At 43.7% G+C, this 21,513-nt stretch overlaps 1 protein-coding gene across 1 annotated transcript in view; it reads right to left on the bottom strand.

Moving 5' to 3' along the window:
• Positions 1-21,144, bottom strand: part of ltk (leukocyte receptor tyrosine kinase) — a 61,161-nt gene extending 40,017 nt beyond the window's left edge. Inside the window, 1 exon segment of the mRNA XM_034111665.2 lies at positions 20,962-21,144. Within this exon segment, the coding sequence (XP_033967556.1) occupies positions 20,962-21,013 (52 nt within the window). The 5' untranslated portion in view covers positions 21,014-21,144.
• Positions 21,145-21,513: the final 369 nt, after the last annotated feature.

The raw sequence follows: 21,513 nt of genomic DNA, 5'->3' as shown, positions 1-21,513 counted from the left end.
AAAAAATGGTATACACACCAGCAAGGCTAATATTGTTAAAAAATAAGGCCCTTCGAACAAGTACACAACCATTAAAAAAACAGCCTCTCTATCTCTCTACCCCCCTACATGCCATCTAGTGTGTTGCTGTACAACTTTACATCTTATGCAAAGCTGGTCGATCATAATTCAGTCACCGCACCATGATGTTGAAGCAGGAAATAAATTCCACAGTTATTCTGGTCATATGGAGTAACACAACATTTACATTGTACTGTAGACTATTTTCAACAGAGACACCCAAACTGTAGCATGAAAAGATGAATAGCCATCTCATGTCTGTACTCTTATTATTCCCTTCCAGCTAGCAGCAGGCTAACCAAGCATAGCGCAATGAAAACAGGAGGAAACAGCTAGCCTGGTTTTGTTTCAGTTCTCAATCGTATCATTTGGTTCACTCCCACTGCTCTCATCAGCACAGCAGTCAGCTGTTTTCAGCACAAGAGTTCTTAAATCCCAATCTACACTTAAATTAGCTGACCACAACCAGACGACATGCGGATAAAGTTAGTTAAAGAGTCAGATAATTCTATTTCTAGTAAGCAGAGAACAAAAAATAAAGCAAAAACGTTGAGTAAATATTGGAAAGATATTCTAATGGTGCTCCATATCAGCTGGATGAAATTGGAAAATGTTTGCTAACATGACCATAATATCAATTTTAAAGCTATACTTAAGACACTGCTTCATTTAAAGCTTGTTGTGCTGCCCCCTAAGGGATAAAAAAAATCAATTTACTAAAGAGCTAGAAGATCAGAACAAGGTCAATTAAACAATCTTTGAAATGTTATACTGCAAATTCTCCAAGGCTTTAGGTTCTCCAAACATGGAGGAATATAACGTGTTTACCGTTATATTGTACCAATTAATGATTTGATGTCAATCTACCAACTAAGAGTCTGTACGGAGGTCACCCTGACATCTGTCTGGTGAACATCCTGAGGAGGAGCGGACTGAGGATAAAACCGTCCTTCTAATCTCCACAAAGTCGTTCTTCCACTCTCAATGTGCTGGTGTGCTGACCTTCCTCCACAGAGATCAAACTGGAGTGTCTATGAATAATGTGCACACACTCTACTCATGATAAGGCTCTGATCAAAATAATATACTGAGATATTGGGTACTTCATATGCGATCTCTGTGCACTGCGTACTGCCTACCTAATGATTAATTACACCATTAACCAAATGATACTCAAGCAATACTTCTTCTCTGCATCACATATAATTGTGTATAATCACACAAATCAATAATTTAAATTAATTAAACATTTTAGTGTTACATCTATTTCCCACAATACATTATTAATGTGAAGTCATTTCCTCTCTGATATGCGTTTCAAACATAGCCTCTGGTTTTAAAGGAACAATGTGAACCTCTTTATATGGATATCTGATCAGTGTTAATGAGCAGTGGCGTGCCTACATGTACCATGATGCAATGCACGCAAGTTTCTGATGCCCAGGGTCCCGAGGGCCAGTTCCTCTTGCAAAGCTAACTCAGCTCCAGCCTCTGCCTCTCTACACTGCATTCATTTGGCAGTTTACTGAATATTCGAGTCAATAACATCCTCTGCAGTACTATTTTGGGAAGCCATTTTTGCTGATGAAAACATAACAAGCTTGCAATTTAAGCAAAGAAACAAGGTAGATCAGTCTTTAAGCCGCATCAACAGCTCACCCTCTGGCTACGCAGAGGAATCCTAGCTGAAAAAGATGCACTCATTTGTACTATATTTACTAGTAACACTGATTGCCACAGCAGGTGGCCAATTTCCCTCTTTAATTTTAGCATTGAGGCAGAAATGAGGTCAGAACGTCACTGTGGCCAACCAGACTCAGCACCTCTCTCTCTTATGAATGACTGGCTGTGCCCTGCTGGACTGAAATCTGCTGCAGGGGGATCTAAGACAGATTCTCTTTGAAAGTGTGCTAAAGTAATGTTTCCAGCAATATGGAGAAGATTGAAAACACAAGGTCCGATATATTCTAAATGCTTCCTGGTAACAAATGTTGTTTATTTGTTTGAGCAGAATTTGCCATACTGTATTTACGAGCACCAGAAGAGTCACAATCTGTTCCTGATTTTCTTGATTGGCAAGCGTGAATATTTAAAGCATTCTAGGTTTTTTGCCGTATCTGCTGTTGCCTTTTTTATTATTTACCCGAGACTTATTATTTGTTAAGGGGGTGGAGTTGCTATTCTGTTCAATGATTCCCTTCAATGCAGGAAGTCATCGTATGGAAACTTTGATTCTTTTAAATATGTGGCTGAAATGCTCCTCTCGAGCTCTGTTCCTAAATATCTATAGACCACCCAAATACTGTGCAAGATTTTTTGATGACTTTACTGAACTGCTGTCTATAGTGTGTATTGACTTTGACCGTCTAGTCATTGTTGGTGATTTTAACATCCATGTTGACAACCCCCAGGACAGAGGGGCAAAATAACTGTTTTGTGTTCTTGATAACTATGGACTGACTCAGCATGTGACGGAGCCCACGCACAATAAGGGGCACACTCTGGACTTAATTATCTCAAAGGGTCTGAATATCTCTAAGGTTGTGGTGACTGATGTTGCGCTCTCTGACCATTCCTGTGTTTTCTTTGAGAGCTCTATTTCTGTTCACAAAAATGTTCAGAAAGAGATAACCACAAAGCGATATTTAACTGAAAATACTAGGGAAATGTTTACTCAGAATTTTTTTTCCACACTTGCCCCTGCTAACATCTCAGTAAATGAGCTAGTAGATCATTTTAAATTCAAAAATTAAAAATGTTATAGATGCCATTGCTCCAACTAAGGTAAAGGAAGTGTCTGGCAAGAAAATATCTCCATGGGGAAAGGCCATGACCGTGAAAACAGAAAAAAGAGAATGTCGAAAAGCTGAACGCAGGTGGCGAAAAACAAATCTCCAGGTTCACTTTGAAATCTATAAAGAGAGACTTGGCCTTTATAATTTGGAATTGAAAAACGCACGACAATCGTTCTTCTCTGACATCATTACCAAAAACAAAAACAACGCACGTGCCTTGTTTGCTACCGTCGACAGACTAACTAACCCCCCAGTGTCAGTAGCCTCTGCATTTCTATCCACCAGGGCGTGCAATGATTTTGCCTCCTTTTTCACTGACAAAATTCAGAAAATCAGACAAGCAGTCAGTGCCTCTGCATCAGGAACAGCAAATGTGTTGTCTCTGTGTCCACCTAATAACAATTCAAGCACCATGACATAATTCCATCAGATTAATGATAAAAACCTAGAGGACATTATACAACTTCTGAAATCCTCCTCCTGCTGCCTTGATATTATTCCAACAGGATTTTTCAAAGATGTTTTTCGTTGCATGGCCTCAGATCTACTTCATATAGTAAACAAATCTCTTCACTCAGGTATTTTTCCACAGGCCCTGAAAACTGCAGTCATTAAACCGCTCTTAAAAAAGAATAATCTAGATGCTTCAGTAATGAACAATTACAGGCTCATATCAAACCTCCCATTTCTAGGTAAGATCATTGAAAAAGTGGTTTTTCAACAGTTGAGTAATTTCTTGCATTTAAATAACTGTTTCGATGTGTTCCAGTCAGGCTTTCGTCCAAACCACAGCACTGAGACTGCTCTTGTAAAGGTCTTTAATGACATCCACTTAAACACAGACAGTGGCAGAACTTCAGTGTTAGTATTATTAGATCTCAGTGCTGCGTTTGACACTGTTGACCACAGCATATTACTAGACCGACTGGAAAACTGCGTGGGACTTTCGGAAACAGTTCTAAATTGGTTTGAATCCTATAGGACAGAAACAACTTTGTTTCTATAGGTACATACACATCTGAGTTGACAAATATGACATGTGGGGTTCCTCAAGGCTCCATCTTGGGGCCTCTTCTCTTTATCATCTACATGCTACCACTGGCTCAGATAATGAAAAACAACAACATAAGTTACCATAGCTATGCAGATACAAATCTACGTAACAATTTCACCAGGAGACTATGCTCCAATTCAAACACTGAGTAAGTGCATTGATCAAATCAATGACTGGATGTGTCAGAACTTTCTCCAATTAAACAAAGATAAAACTGAGGTAATGGTTTTTGGAGCAAAGTCAGAACGTATAAAAGTGAGCGCTGAGCTTCTGTCTGCAATGTTCAAACCAACAGATAAAGCCAGAAATCTAGGTGTAGTCATGGACTCTGACCTGAGTTTCAACAGTCACATTAAAACAGTTACTAAATCAGCCTACTATCACCTAAAGAATATATCTAGGATTAAAAGACTAATGTCACAGCAGGATTTGGAAAAACTTGTCCATGCTTTTATCTTCAGTAGACTCGACTACTGCAATGGTGTCTTCACAGGTCTCACTAAAAAATCTATTAGGAAGCTGCAGCTGATTCAGAACGCCGCTGCTCGAGTCCTCACTAACACTAAGAAAGTGGATCACATCACTCCTGTTCTGAAGTCTTTACACTGGCTTCCTGTGTGTCAAAGAATAGATTTCAAAATACTGCTGCTGGTTTATAAAGCACTGAATGGTTTAGGCCCAAATTACATTTCTGACCTCCTGCTAAATTAGGAACCATCCAGATCTCTCAGGTCTTCAGGGACTGGTCAGCTTTCTGTCCCCAGAGTCAGAACTAAACATGGTAAAGCAGCGTTCAGTTATTATGCTCCAAATATCTGGAACAAACTCCCAGAAACCTGCAGGTCCGCTGCAACTCTGACTACTTTTAAATCCAGGCTGAAGACTTTTCTTTTTGTCGCTGCTTTTAATTGAACTATTCATATCTTAGACTGCACTGTAACTTTTATCCATGTATTTTTTCTTTTAATGTTTTAAATTTAAACTTAATTAATTTCTCCATGACATTTATGAGAGGGACTGCTCGAAAGTAGGATATTTGGGATATCCATCGTAGCCAGGGTTTACGATCAGTTTTTAGGCGAGTTGTACTGAGGAACAAGTATCACAGCACCGACGGGTGAAAAATAGTGTTTTGGTAACACGGGGTGTTCAGGTAACACTTAAAGACTTTGTTATGGAACGCAAAGCAGAGTAGGGGGCTAGTACACCCTCCTGAGGGTCCGATTGTGGATGTCATGTGAGCAAAACATGGTGAAAACCGTCTGAAACTCCATGACATTTATGAGAGGGACTGCTCGAAAGTAGGATATTTGGGATATCCATCGTAGCCAGGGTTTACGATCAGTTTTTGGGTGATTTGTACTGAGGAACAAGTATCACATCACCGACGGATGAAAAATAGTGTTTTGGTAACACGGGTGTTCAGGTAACACTTAAAGACTTTGTTATGGAACGCAAAGCAGAGCTCCCCATTGACATCAGGACAGCAGAATGCTTACACACCTTCCGGCGCAGACTAAAAACTCATCTCTTTCGACTCCACTTCGAGCAATAGAACTATTAACAAAGCACGTATATACTAATAAAGGACTGGCTTACCTAAAGCCAGTTGAGTAGCACTTGAAATGTTTTTGCTCTATGAAACCTGATGTACTTATATGATTCTGTTTTCTTCAAGTTTGTATTTTGTTGGTCGAACGCACTTATTGTAAGTCGCTTTGGATAAAAGCGTTGGCTAAATGCAATGTAATGTAATGTTGTTTTTCTCTGTGTCCTTTTGCTTCATTTGGCAGTGACCTGTTTTCATTCCACAATGTCAAGTCACTCCAAACTGGGCAAGGTTATGGAGAGCTTTATAAGTGAGCGTACAGGTAGCCAGTGTAGCTGAGTGAGAATGGGGGTGATGTGGTCGGATGAGTTGGTGCGGGTGATGATCCGGGCAGCAGAGTTTTGGATTATTTGTAGTCTATTGAGGAGTTTGATGGGAAGGCCAGTCAGAAGTGCATTGCAGTAATCAATCCGGGATGTGACGAATGAGTGGACCAGGATTTCAGTGCTGGGTTGGGACAGAGATGAGCGGAGTCTGGAGATGTTCCGAAGATGAAAGAAGGCGGTTTTATGTGTGGTGCGAATGAGAGGGAGCCGTCCAGAATGACACCGAGGCTTTTCACTTGGGCAGCGAATGGTATGGGGAAGCCGCCGATGGTGATGTTTGGTGCTGGGGTGTTATGTGACTTGGTGAGGGTGGATTTGCTCATCCAGCTCCTGATGTCCTCAAGGCAGATGGTGAGGGAGGTTGGGGGCAGGGCAGTGGTGGGTTTGGAGGAAATGTAGATCTGTGTGTCGTCGGCGTAGCAGTGAAAATGAACCTCATGGTGATGGAGGATTTTGTCCAGGGGGAAGAGATATATGATGAATAGGAGTGGACCCAGTACTGACCCTGGGGGACACCCAGTGAAATAGCACTTTCTTGTGACTTGTGATTACCGAGTTGTACAAACTATTGTCTGTCAGTGAGGTATGATGAGAACCAGGAGAGTGCAACACCAGTGATCCCAATGCCAGCCAGGCGGTCCAGGAGTAGTGGGTGAGAGATGGTATCGAATGCAGCGCTGAGGTCAAGGAGGATGAGCATGGTGAGAAGTCCAGAGTCAGCTGCACAGAGGAGGTCGTTAGTGATTTTAACCAGGGCTGTTTCAGTACTGTGTTTTTGGCGGAAACCAGATTGGAAGGGATCATGGAGGTTATTTGTGTCAAGATGGGACTGAAGCTGTGAGGCAACCACCCTCTCAAGGGTCTTTGAAATGAAGGGTAGTTTGTAGATGGGCCTGTAGAGGGAGGTGGGTACAATTCCAGAGGTGAGGGAGGAGTTAATTATGTCAGTGATCATGGGTGATATGGCTGGTAGACAAGCCTTGACCAGGGTGGTGGGAAGAGGATCAAGCTGACAGGTGGTAGTTTTAGCTTTAAGGATGAGCTCTGAGATGGTGTATTCCGATGCTGGGGTGAAGATGGAGAGGGAGCTGATGAGTGATGACCACTAATGTCTTTCCTTTGCTGATATAATTGAACGTGTTGTAATGTGTGTTGTATTTGTTGTTTTAATGAAATCAGGCTAGACAACTGTGGGACATTTGCCTGGCACCTTTACAATGATTTGGATCAATGAGCAGTTCCTTAGAATAACTTAACCAGAAATGTAATATTTTAATGATAAGCACCATCCCTGTCCATACAAGAATTGGTAACACTTTATCCTTACCCCGTATATTTTTACATTTCTAAGCTGTATATAATAATAGCGCGCGAGAGAGAGAGAGAGAGAGAGAGAGAGAGAGAGAGAGAGAGAGAGATTTAACATATTTAACATATTATTGTTATCCACTGTAGGTCAGCCTTTCTTCAATGGGAGTCATCCTGTTACAATTTCATCTATTTATCAGATAACTGTGGTCTCCTCTGTGTCTGGAGCTCTTCATCTCTACGTTGATTTACGAAATAATTTATTTGAAGAACTCAGTAACGTCTCTTTCGATTTTTGACAATCTGTGTATTTTCAATCGTTAAAATCCAACATAAAATATGTGTGATGATGAAGGAGGACTTTTCCAACAATCTTAAGGCAATGTCTGTGAAATGTTACACCCAGGGGCGGACTGGCCATTGGGAATACCGGGAGTTCCCCGGTGGGCCGGTGCTGTGTGTGGGCCGGAGGGCCAAAAACAGACATGAATACATAGATCAAGGCAGACTGGTGCACACACTCTCCTGTTTTGCCAATCCGGTGCTTAAACAAATATAGCTCTACACCCCTGGCCGAAATGTCTTTAAAATGAAGTCCAAGTTCGACATTTTAATTAATCTCCTGCCAACACTGGCAGGACATAAGGCGACACGCCCTTTCTAAGCCATGTCCTCACATCCCAAGCTGCATCCCCAAAAGGTGTATTATGTTATTACAACAGGCTGTGGAGAAGAACGTGTTGCCCACATTCTGTTACTGAGTTTAGGCTAGTTAGCTAGCAGGTTTATTGTTTTGGGTGCAGTCACTTTTGCCTCCACTTGCTCTCCAAGTAGAAGTCCACACTCCAAATAGGTCTGGTTGGGGACTTGAACCGGCGACCCTACGGCTCACAGTCCAAGCCCCTACTGATTGCCATAGATTTAGTCCCTAATTTTGCTCTCAAAATGGACCAGATTGATGCATTTAACTTCAACATTTAAAAAAAGTTCTTCCCGGGGGAGCTTGCCCCCGGACCCCCCTAGAGGAGGTGAGGTCCACCACCTGCCCACACCCCCTGTTAAATTGTCTCACCCACATTGAGGATGCTTCCTACGCCCATGTTTTATTCCATGCGTCAAGTCAGGCAAATTGGGTCAAAATGTTATTGCATCAATGATCTGTTAACATTAAAATCACTAAATATATGCTGTAACTATTTTGCTCTAGGCAACTCAAGCGCTGCTCAGGTAATGTGATTACTTTATGAATAATTGTCCAAAATAACATAAAATGCAGGGTTTTTTGTTAATTAACATACTTTCGTCGCCGGCCGGCCGATACATGCCGTGCATTAAGTGGGCCTGTCTGTCAATTAATCCCCGGGCCACTTTTTCTCCCCAGTCCGCCCCTGGTTATACCCTGAATGTTTAATACTGTACACATGGCAGCATCAATGAAACCATTGTTCCTTCTCTGTTTTGAATGGCCTCAGTTTCTTTCCACTTTTTCTTCTGGGAGGAAAAGGAGCAGATGAGAAGAATAATACAAAAACATTTATTTTAACAACTCCGGACCAGATTTGCCTCAACTCATGTTGGCCTGAAACGTGAGAGCTGCACAGCTGGCTGCTCATCTCTCTGTTATGCAGGCAGAAGAGCCACTGAGACCCATGCTTTGATCTCTCCCTTGTTGCAGCCTGTGGCTATAGATCATTCCACTCAAACTACACCTGAGCAACACATCTCATGTGTTACAACACATCTCATGTGTTAGAAAAACTACGCAAAATGAGTCGTGTTGTAGAAAATCATCTTGTCTCTCTAATGCTTTGGACAAGGTTCAACACTGGCTGAACAACATTTGCTTACAGTTAAACGTAAAAAAAACAGTATGCATGATGATCAGTAAATGACCACCAGTCAAAATTGAAGGATCCAACATGTTTTTAAACAGAGCAGAAATATAACTAGTCTCCCAATTCAAGTATCTTGGAGTCATATTAGGCTCGAACTTGACTTTTAAGAAACATATCAAGAAAGTATCCAATACTATTAAATTCAACTTGCAAAATGTTAAACAAATCAGACCCTTCTTAACTGTCAATGCTGCAAAGTCATACCTCCACTGTATGATTCTATCCCACATTGAATACTGTTTCACAAACTGGTCGTTTGCTTGTGCCACAAACCTGAAACTGATAGAACAGCTGTACAAGAGAGCTATCAAGGTGTTTTAACAGAAAGCCAAATTCATACCACCACTATACTGTTATGATTCTGTTTAGTTGTATTTTTGTTGTGTGCTTTTGTGTGCTATTTCCTGTCTCACCCCTCTCTTCTCTGTTTTCCTCTGCAGGGCTGGTGTGTGACAGGGAGTTGGCTGACTCCTCCCAGTAGCAGACGAGGCACACCTGTTTCCACTCACCTCTTTACCTGTAGATATAAAAGCCCGGTCCTCATGCCACTTCCCTGCCAGATAATTCCTCTGTGTGTCGACCCTCCGGTGTGTCTCGCTGCTCTCCTCGTTGTTTGGATTATTGTTTGGATTTTTGCCAGCCAACTTCCTGACTCCACTGCCGTATTTTTTGTTCTCTGCTTGAATAAAGCTTTTTGTTTATCGACCATCTCTCTCCAGTCTTTTGCTTTGGGGTCCAAAATCCTATAGGCCCTAACAGAATTATCTGGCCAAAGTATGGACCCCGCAGAGACTGAGAGATTGAAGCAAGCTATTTCGACACAGGGAGCTCGTGTGGGGCAGCACGAACAAGCCCTACAAAGTATCATGGAATCCCTCCACAACCTTAATACCGGTTTCACTCAACTCAGCGGCCGCTTGGACCAGTCTTTCACCCAGCTCAACACTCTGACGGCTCCAGCTCCTGCGCCACCGCCTCCAGCTCCTGAGATTCCAGTCATTCATCCCGGCCAACCCCGTGAACCATTCATCCCCACCCCTGTGAGGTATTCAGGTGATTCGGGGACATTCAGTCAGTTTCTTCACCAGTGCTCCATAGTTTTTGATCAGCAGCCTTTAACTTACTCCTCTGACAGAACTAGAGTAGCTTTCATTATGAGTTTGTTATCGGGTAAAGCAGCTGCATGGGCGGTAGCCATAGCCAAGAGTAATCCAACTATCTATAACTCCTTTCCTGTGTTTGAGACCGAGATGTATCGAGTTTTTGACCACCCGCTTCAGGGTAAGGAGGCCGGTAATCGGCTCCTTTCTTTACGCCAGGGTTCTGAGTCAGTCTCCACTTACTCAATTGATTTCCGCATTCTCGCAGCAGAGAGCGGGTGGGATGAGACGGCTCTACAGATAGTTTTTTCCCGTGGATTAAACGAGGAGTTAAAGGACGAGCTAGCTGCTCGAGATGAGACTTCGTCCCTTGAGGAGTTAATTTTTTTGGCCATTCGCTTAGATAATCGCCTCCGTGAGAGGCGTAGGGAGAGAACAGACAGGCAGAGATTCCCTCTCCCCTTTTCCCAACCCAAGTCACCATGTCCGCCTGGACAGTCTGCACTTCCTCACCAACGCCTGGAGCCTTTCTCCTACCGGGACCCACCCACCGTCTCCTCATCCCTAAGCCCAGAGGAGCCTATGCAGCTGGGGAGAATGAGGCTTTCACCTGCTGAACGGGAACGCCGTTTCCTCCAGAGGCTCTGCATATACTGTGGTCAGGCTGGCCACATTCGAGCCAACTGTTCCGCTCGGCCAAAAGAGCAGGCTCAGCAGCCGGGGGAGGGGCGCTGGTGAGCCATACTTCTGTCTCCCCTTCCCACGCTAATCGCCTCCAGTTAAAGGGTACGGTTTCTAGTTCTCAAGTTTCCCTTCCTCTCCAAGTCTTAGTTGATTCAGGGGCTGATGAAAATGTTATTGACTCTGACCTGGTTTTCCAGTCTAATCTCCCCTCAGAACTCCTTCCCGAGCCCAAGAACATTTTTTCCCTTGATGGTAGGCTTCTTGCCCGTGTAACTCACCGTACTGCCCCAGTGTCATTGTTACACTCAGGTAATCATCACGAGACCATTTCCCTGTATCTCATTCCCTCACCCCTTTCTCCGCTGGTGTTAGGTCTCCCCTGGCTTAAACTCCACAACCCACACATAGACTGGGCCACCTTATCCATCGTCAATTGGAGTTTGTTCTGCCACTCTCACTGTTTACACTCTGCCATACCCACCACTCTTAGTTCCAAACCTGTTCCCCCCCAGACCTGTTGACCTCACGTCAGTTCCCTCTGAGTATCATGACCTCCAGGAGGTTTTCAGCAAGGATCGTGCCCTGTCTCTACCACCTCATCGACCTTATGACTGTGGCATTGACTTGCTCCCCGGTGCTCCCTTGCCTTCGAGCAGACTTTATAATATCTCCAAGCCAGAGAGGGAGGCCATGGAGACTTATATCACTGACTCTGTTGCTACTGGTCTCATTCGCCCTTCTCGCTCTCCATTGGGGGCAGGGTTTTTTTTTGTTGACAAGAAGGATAAGACTCTACGCCCCTGTATTGATTTCAGGGGCTTGAATGACATTACTGTAAAGAATAAGTATCCTCTTCCACTCATAGACTCAGCTTTTGGTTTCCTCCATCAAGCCACCATCTTCTCTAAGTTGGACCTCCGAAATGCCTACCACCTAGTTAGGATAAGGGAGGGAGACGAGTGGAAGACTGCGTTTAAGACGCCCCTGGGACATTTTGAATATTTAGTTATGCCTTTTGGGTTAACTAACGCCCCTGCTGTGTTTCAGACACTCATTAACGATGTCCTTCGTGATATGCTTAACAGATTTGTCTTTGTGTATCTTGATGATATCCTCATTTTCTCTCGTGACCCCCAAGAACATGTCCAACACATGAGGTTGGTGCTGCAGAGACTCCTGGAGAACAGACTTTATGTTAAGGCTGAGAAGTGTGCCTTTCATGTTTCCTGTGTTTCATTCCTGGGTTTTGTGGTGGAGAAGGGACAGGTCAGAGCCGACCCTGCCAAAGTCATGGCAGTGGCCGAATGGCCCACTCCTACAACGAGAAAGCAACTCCAAAGGTTTCTTGGTTTTGCCAACTTTTACCGCAGGTTTATTCGTGACTATAGTCGAGCAGCCGCCCCACTCACCAAGCTCACCTCAGTTAAAGTTCCCTTTGTGTGGTCATCTGAAGCTGAGGCTGCTTTTGCTATGTTGAAGTGTTTGTTTTCCTCTGCTCCTGTGTTATCTCACCCTGATTCTTCAGCCCCTTTCGTGGTCGAAGTGGATGCCTCCGACACTGGTGTAGGGGCAGTCCTCTCCCAGCGCTCAGCCTCCGACCAGAAGTTGCATCCCTGCGCCTTCTTTTCCCGCCGGCTCTCCCTGGCAGAAAGAAACTATGATGTGGGAAATCGGGAGCTTCTGGCAGTAGTCTTAGCCCTGCAGGAATGGAGGCACTGGCTTGAAGGCACAACTCATCCGTTTGTGGTATGGACGGACCACAGAAACTTAGCTTATCTCCGTTCTGCTCGCAGGCTCAACTCTCGCCAGGCTCGATAGGCACATTTTCTGGGCCGGTTCAGCTTCACCCTCACCTATCGGCCAGGCTCACGGAACATCAAGGCAGATTCCCTGTCACGTCAGTTCGCTCCTCCGGTTGAGGAGCCATCCGCAGGAACCATTCTTCCATCCTCCTGTGTGGTGGGAGTAGCCAGGTGGGAGGTTGAGAGGGTGGTCCTGGAGGCACAAGAGGACCATCCAGCTCCTGAGGGTTGTCCACCGGGTCGGCTGTTCGTTCCACCGCACGCCAGATCTTCAGTGCTCCAGTTGGGACATGATTCTAAGATAGCTTGCCATCCAGGAGCACTTCGGACTCTAGGCCTCATCCAACAACGCTTCTGGTGGCCCTCCATGTCCTCTGACGCCAAGAAGTATGTCGCCGCCTGCTCCATCTGCGCCCGCAGTAAGGCATCCCACCGCGCCCCTGCTGGTCTTCTCCGCCCTCTTCCCATTCCTCATCGGCCTTGGTCTCACATCGCCATGGACTTCGTGACGGGTCTTCCCCCATCGGAAGGAAATACAGTTATCCTGACGATTGTTGACCGCTTTTCCAAGGCTGTACACTTCGTTCCCCTACCTAAGTTACCTTCTGCTCTGGAGACTGCTACACTAATCACCCAGCATGTTTTTAGATTGCATGGCATTCCTCTGGACATTGTTTCTGACAGGGGTCCGCAATTTGCCTCTCGAGTCTGGAAAGCCTTTTGCCAGGCATTGGGGGCGTCGGCCAGTCTGTCATCAGGTTACCACCCGCAGACCAACGGCCAGACTGAGCGTGCGAATCAGGACCTGGAGGCAGCCCTTCGCTGTGTCTCTTCTCACCATCCAGTCACCTGGGCCTCCCACCTGCCTTGGGTTGAATATGCCCACAACTCCCTGGTTTGCTCCGCCACAGGAATGTCTCCATTCATGGCTTCTGTTGGGTTCCAACCCCCTCTCTTCCCCGCCCAGGAGAGGGATGTGGCAGTCCCCTCAGTACAGGGGCATCTTCGGCGGGCCCGCAGAGTCTGGCATGAAGCTCGGGCAGCTCTCGTTCGCACTGCTGCTCGCAACCAGAGGCTTGCAGACCGTCATCGCACTCCAGCCCCGGACTACCAGCCCGGTCAGAAGGTCTGGCTGTCCTCCCGTGATCTGCCACTCCAGACTGACTCCCGCAAACTGGCACCCAGGTACATTGGCCCATTTGTCATTGAACGGATTATTAACCCCGCTGTGGTTAGGCTCAAGCTGCCTGCTGCCTTGAATGTCCACCCATCATTTCATGTCTCACTTCTCAAACCAGTTTCCTCCAGTCCTCTGAGCCCTCCGGCCGAGCCCCCTCCTCCCCCCCGGAGTATTGACAATCATCCTGCTTTCACCGTCCAGCGGTTGTTGGATGTACGAAGGCGAGGCCGGGGGTTCCAGTACTTGGTGGATTGGGAGGGGTGCGGACTAGAGGAGCGTCAATGGGTCTCCCGCTCCCTGATTTTGGACCCTGCTCTCCTTAGGGACTTTTATGAGAGGTACCCGGACAGGCCTGGTAGGACGCCAGGAGGCGTCCGTTGAGGGGGGGGTACTGTTATGATTCTGTTTAGTTGTATTTTCGTTGTGTGCTTTTGTGTGCTATTTCCTGTCTCACCCCTCTCTTCTCTGTTTTCCTCTGCAGGGCTGGTGTGTGACAGGGAGTTGGCTGACTCCTCCCAGTAGCAGACGAGGCACACCTGTTTCCACTCACCTCTTTACCTGTAGATATAAAAGCCCGGTCCTCATGCCACTTCCCTGCCAGATAATTCCTCTGTGTTTCGACCCTCCGGTGTGTCTCGCTGCTCTCCTCGTTGTTTGGATTATTGTTTGGATTTTTGCCAGCCAACTTCCTGACTCCACTGCCGTATTTTTTGTTCTCTGCTTGAATAAAGCTTTTTGTTTATCGACCATCTCTCTCCAGTCTTTTGCTTTGGGGTCCAAAATCCTATAGGCCCTAACATATACCATCCTTGAAAAACACAATATCTTAAGTTTTGACAATTGTAAGTCTTTTAAGAGTATGTGTTTTATTTATAAATGTTTACATGGACTGGCCCCCCCTCCCTTAGGGGAATTCATCCACAAAAAAGACACTGGACGCTGCACCAGGTCAGAAACCAGAGGAGACTGTGAAGTCCACCGTAGACGGACCACTTTTGGACAAAATGTACTCTCCATTAAAGGCCGCTCATTCTGGAATAGCCTCCCAACTCAGATACGGGATTGTCCCACTCAATAGCTTCAAAGGTCAACTCAAAGAATGGTTGAGAAACAAACATCCGTGCAATCACCGCTAAATGCACTTTAACACAGGGGTATCTCCTCTTGCACTTTATGTAGCTCTAGTATCTTCTCTTGCACTTTATATGTCGTTGCTGCTATATTGTACTGCCATGTCATAAATACTTGTGTATGCTGCTCTTGCTCTTTTGCTCATCAACATTTTGCTATGTTTGTAAAATGTAAACTTCTTAAATGTTTTATTTTAGGGACTGCGGATGGAAATTAGCTCAAAGCTAAATCTGGCACTGTTACGTTTGACACATTTTAATGTTTTAAGTGTTCATTACTGTGCATTGTCGCTGCCAAATAAACTATTAAATACAAAATAAATAAAAAAGAAAAGTATACAGAAACAAAGGCAAACTGAGGAATCATATTCAGACCACATCACATCTGACTCCTGAGATATTCTAATTCCCAAACTTCTAAGAGGCTCATACTAATCAATTTTCCCAGCTCTTTTAGGGTCAACCTTCACCGTTTCATTTGATCTAAAATATATCTTTTTTTTTTTAAAAGATCAAGTTGAGCACATTAAGCACTTATCAGCGTAAATTTCACTCCTAAATTCAACCAATAAGATTATTCTAACTTAAATCGAATTAGGCACCATGCGTAAAGTCTGCATTTATATAGTGCTTTCCATTCATTGCTACCACTCAAAGCGCTTTACAACATGTGTGTTTTGGGCCTATGTGTATGATATAATGTAAATAACAACAGAGTAAAGGACAAGGATTAATAAAGTATGTCTAAATGTTAGGGGTGTAACATTTCGGTTCGGTACGTACCTCGGTTTTTAGGTCACGGTTCGGTACGTTTTCGGTACAGCAGAAAAAATTATCACAAAACATAAAATATTTTTTGGGGGTTTATTATTAAACTGAATATTCACTCAAATAAATACAAAATATAATAAAATAAACATTAAGGTGCAGCATTTCGATTTACTGAAGTAATCTGTACTTGAACTCTACTGTTGACATTAGGACTTGCTTGTCATTGTATTTTCATGTTTGAAAGATGAACTTGTCCACATTGCTTGCCGAAAGGGCAGATCTGCTGGCACTAACAATGTCTCCTGCTGTGGAGAACACCCTCTCGCTAGGGACAGAGGTAGCAGATACAGCCAGGTAGCGCTTTGCTAACATGGCAACATAAGGATATTTGGCGTTTTGAATAGCTTTGGCTCGGTCTAAACTTTTTGCGAGTGGCGGAGGCTTAAATGCTAGTGGGAGTTGGGTTTGCACTTTTTAACTTTATATTTGTTCGGTACCGAACCAAAGGGCCCATACTAAATATTTTCGGTACGAATACGTATACCGTTACACCCCTACTAAATCTTAATCTTGATGTCATGTAAGCGTTCACCCCTTCACAAACATTCATACAAAGGCAGGGACTAAAATTCACACACATCTGTGTCATCGGAGGCAATCTGGAGTCAAGTGCCCAAGGACACTTCAACATGATGACTGCAGGGGCTGGAGTTTGAACCACTGAACTTTGTAAAGGTTGGTTGAGGTGGGTTTGTGTTTTTTTTTTAATGCTGTCAAAATTATCGCGTTAACGGCGGTAATTAATTTTTTGAATTATGCATTTAACGCATGTGCAGAATGGCCCGCCCCATACATCCCACCAGTGGCAGCGCCAGGGTATGGCTGGGGTAGGCTACAGCCATAACAAGAAATGGCTTAGCCCCACCATGAAAAATGATGTTAAAGTAAGCAAAATAAAGTCCGTCAACTCGCGCGGAGTAAATTGCACAGACAGCAGTTAGTAAGATTGATTTCAGTAGCCACTTGTCTGGAAATACCGAAGACCAGAAACGGTTTTGAAAACTTTTGTCACGTAGTGATCGTCTTCTCAATAGAACATCTTTGATAATGTCTTCTGGCCAATCAGAATCAAGATAACGGCGTGGTGTTGTTGCAGGAAGTCCCGACGGAGAATACTTTTGCTGTAGTACAGGGGTGCACATAACTGGTACGCAGGTTATGTGCGTAATCTGAAATGCGTACCGTCACTTGTGTCACAAAGCGCATTTGCGTACCGACGTGCTTGTGAAGCTTTTCCAGAAGGCGGTTAGATCACCGGACGACAGAGTCGGTCTCTGTGTGCACAGACAGGGCTGCTGTTAACATCGGTCTGTACAACGGAATTGTGCCAAAACTACGCCAACCGGCTGCGGAGGGAGACTCCCCCCCTTCACTGGAGAACTGCGCTAGAACAGCTGATCACAACGTTCACACTCTGTGGTCACGAAGTACTCCACTAGCGCGCCCCCCCTGTCGACTTTCCTGAAGTACTCCCCCGTTGACAGAAATCAACACGTAATGAATTAAGACCCCACGGTTTGATGATTGATAGGTGTGTGGGCTGTCTTTCATTTTGACACGCAGATAAAATATTATAATAAACATAGATACTGTATGTTAAATGGATATATCCGCCTTCTTTCATTTATCTTTCCATTCCCACAACAATATACATAAAGAAATGGCATATTTTGGACATAGTTCGAATGGTGATTAATCATGATTAATTAATTTTTAAACTGTGATTAATCTGATTAAAAATGTTAATCGTTTGACAGCCCTAGTTTATTTTAAATATATTTTAAAGCATGTACTCTGAAGTTGGTGTAAGCAGAATCACTCGAGTGTTGCGCTGAGTGACTTCCTGCACTAATGAGATGCATGCTCTGCTGATTGAGTGCAGATCAGAAATATATTTTTTAACTTTTTAGACATAGGAACTCAGGGGTGCAAAATAATAATAAGCCTACACGCGTGCATGCACACACACACACACACACACACACACACACACACACACACACACACACACACACACACACACACACACACACACACACACACACACACACACACACACACACACACACACACACACACCACACACACACACACACACACACACACACACACACACACACACACACACACACACACACACCTTTAATGATGTTGACAGTCATTGCTGCTGTTTAATCATGCATCAAATCAAACCTTCAGTTACTGAGCCACTGTGATATTTACATCTAAAGCCCACACTTCCATCGCAGTCATACATCCACAATCATTAACTAACAGCCTTGGTGGTTTCAGTATGAATTAGTAATGAAGGACTAAAGTAATCCCAAATCCATTTATGTAAGTCAGTCAGGCAGCCAATATCTTCAATAACACTAAAAGCTAAAATATCGTAATGCAAGCTAAGTTGTGTATTTTTCAGCTTTTTGTTACCAATTAACCTACAGACAGCATTGGATTTTGTACTCCCTTTGAAACAATTGTTGCCAGATAACTAAAGCATTTTGGTATCCTCATTCCTAGGGACAGTTATGGGTTAATTGGAAGAAAGAACAACATGATTACAGGTTTGAAGAAGCCCTTTATCGTAATGACTAATGCCACAGTTGCACTTTGGCAGTTCTCCACTATGTGCCATTTTGAAAGATGTCGCTTGGCATTTAGGGAGTGTGTCTATTATATGAAACCCGGCTGAAAAATAGACCAAAATGATTTCATTTGTGTATTGGCAAGAATCTGGCAAAACGATAGGCATCATGGGGAGGCTAAGGGGATACGAGGCAATATATTGCGATTTTTTTAAAACTGTGATAGAATAAAGAACATCCATATGCAGAAGATTGGAGTAGAACAAAGTGTTCTTTTTCAATGCAATCAGAAAAGAGAATTCTGCATTTAATGACTCCAGATTGGCTGTGGGAACTATAGGCTGTCTTGTTCCAATGCGCTGTGATCGTAATCCTGCGTAGACTATCCTCAGTGCGTCATGAATTTGCGGCGAAGTCAGCCTTAGCCAAGTGCTGCAAGAGCCATTATCATAATTCTTTAGTAAATACGTCAGTGTAAACAATTTACACCTTTTGAGGATACATACAACAAACTTAAAGGTAATTCATTTTCCTTACTGGAAAATATATTTACCGTTGCAAATATGTAGCATACAAACTAATCTCAAGGACATTTATGAGAGAACTGTTCCTCACTTGCTTCTGAACTAGGCTGCTTGCTGTGGACGACTCAGGAACAGAGAGGGGGGGGGGGACTGAGTTTTGGCAAAGCTCACCCTGGGTTTTCTCCTGTCAGTGGGATTGACTGCAGTAAGAGCCACTGGTGCAGCCTGTGTGCCGCTTAAAGCCAAAGAGGGGTAGAGCCAAGAAACGCAATCCTCCTCTCCCTTTGCAAAATAAAAGATTGTGAAATAGGGAATTTCCGTTCATCTTATTGGGAAAGCCTGTGGAATAAAGTATTCCTTCTCAGCAGATGCAAGACCATGGATGCAAAGCATGTAGTATGTGGGAGAAACCGAATGAAACAGTACAAATGTGCATCCACCAGACAGTTTTCATGTGCATCTACCATACAGTTTTCCAAAAACAAGCACTAGCATGAGGTGATCAAAATCAGGCCATAACATATACGCCTAAGAGGTAAACTAACAAGCTCCGTGGGAACATTTGAAGCCACATAAAGTCACAGTGACGCCAATAAGGCTGCTCTGTTGAATGCAAACTAAGCATATCATAATTTATGTGCCCACATGACATGCCACTGCTAGTCATAAACACTCAATCATATGACATTAAGTCAGTTTGGATCTGGACAGCAAGCAAATATAAAGAAAGTCTTTCGGGTAAACAATATCATTTAGATTCAATACAAAATAATTAAAATATTAAAAGGAGGTTGGGGATGTCATAGTGAACAGCACATGGGGATGTTGTAGCTTTTTTAAATGCTGCAATGTGTTTTCCATATTAGGGTACGAGCTTAAACAAAATGAGCATTTACCCACTGCTACCTTACTTTTGGAATAGAAAGGTAATAGTTTCCTCTTATTATATTGTTTCCATAAACACTTAAACCCACTAACTGTGAGAGCAGTTGAAGAGCCACTTTCTTGCCAAGTCTTGCTGCATTGTGAATTAATGTAAATCAAATGCTTAAAGCGTGCCTCGAATGGGAATATGACACCTGGACTGATGTTATATGTAGAAAGTGGATTTGAAAACACCTGTGGGTGTATGCCTGAAAATTAAAGAGAGAAAGAGGTAGTGTGCGTGTGTGTGTGTGTGTGTGTGTGTGTGTGTGTGTGTGTGTGTGTGTGTGTGTGTGTGTGTGTGTGTGTGTGTGTGTGTGTGTGTGTGTGTGTGTGTGTGTGTGTGTGTGTGTGTGTGTGTGTGTGTGTGTGTGTGTGTGTGTGTGTGTGCTACAGGCTAATTACTGGGCTACATACTGGTGATCCTCTTTTTGTGTATCAGAACAGCTCATTAATTTGTCTTATTGTAGGTGCGTTTGGATCTATATTTAGGCCTGCAGGCTATGGTTTGCATCCAAAAAACTGTGTGTGCATTTTCAATTTGTGCAAAAAAAAGGGAAAACGGTGAGAAATGTGGGGGGAGGGAACTGAAAATATGTTTTAAAAAGTGTTTGTGTGGTCACTTATTTATATCGATAATAGCAAAATGCAAGAAAGTTAGCAAATGAATCATGATTAACATGAAGCAAGTAGTGACTAAGCAGTGCACTTCCGGTTTACTTGCAGCACCGGAAATCATATTACACATTGTGGAGACTTTATAATAAATACACGAAATGAATATAATTGTTTACCTTTTTCCCATCAATTTGATGTTTGCCCGACGCTCTTTTCCTCACCTCGTTTCGTCTTCTTCTGCAATTCTATTAAAAAGCACCTGACTAAAGCGCCACCTAGTGTTTATCTCAATGATCCCAACTCCTGATGTTACCGCAGCAGTAGATGGACCACATATTAATTCAGAAAAACGGTTGAATTTGATGTCACATGTTTATGCACACATGCATATTGTTTGAAAAGTGCTTACTTTTATTATCTAAAGCACAATAAAATAATAAGGGATTTAACATGGGAACGTTTAACTGTGGTGAAACATTTCCCTTTGCTTTTATAAACAAAAGCCAATTTAGATAAAAGTGAATTACAGTACTTACTTATCAAAATGACGATGGAGAGATGAGTATTGTAGTTTTTAATAAAATCCATGGCTCTCGTTTTTCGACAGGTCCACAGAGATTCCGTGTAGTTTTTGGCCCCTTTACGTCCTCATGAATACGTTCACAAACAGGCTTCCAACCCCGAACGCGCTCCTCCGGACAGTGTAGTGGTTTCTCCAAGTTGCGCACTGTTACTCTGGTGATGCTGCTGCAGCTCCGTGACGACAAACTCTCTCTCTCTCTCTCTCTCTCTCTCTCTCTCTCTCTCTCTCTCTCTCTCTCTCTCTCTCTCTCTCTCTCTCTCTCTCTCTCTCTCTCTCTCTCTCTCTCTCTTTCCCCCCTCTCTCTCTCCCCCCCCTTTCTGTGTGTGTGTTAGTCACCAGACATTCATTTTCTCAGGTTTTATCCTCCACTTTAAAATTCCGTTTGGAGAGTATCTGTGCAGTGATACCAGCTTGCGCATACAGCATAAAGATACAGGTTTATCATTAAAGGACTAAACTGACACACAATTGTCTATTTCGTTGTGTTTTTTTGTATCCATTATCC

The sequence above is a fragment of the Pseudochaenichthys georgianus genome, chromosome 22 (genome assembly GCF_902827115.2).
Source record: "Pseudochaenichthys georgianus chromosome 22, fPseGeo1.2, whole genome shotgun sequence".
NCBI lineage: Eukaryota > Metazoa > Chordata > Actinopteri > Perciformes > Channichthyidae > Pseudochaenichthys > Pseudochaenichthys georgianus.
The sequence above is the reverse complement of the archived record's forward strand: the minus strand, read 5'-3'. Positions and strand labels throughout refer to the sequence as shown.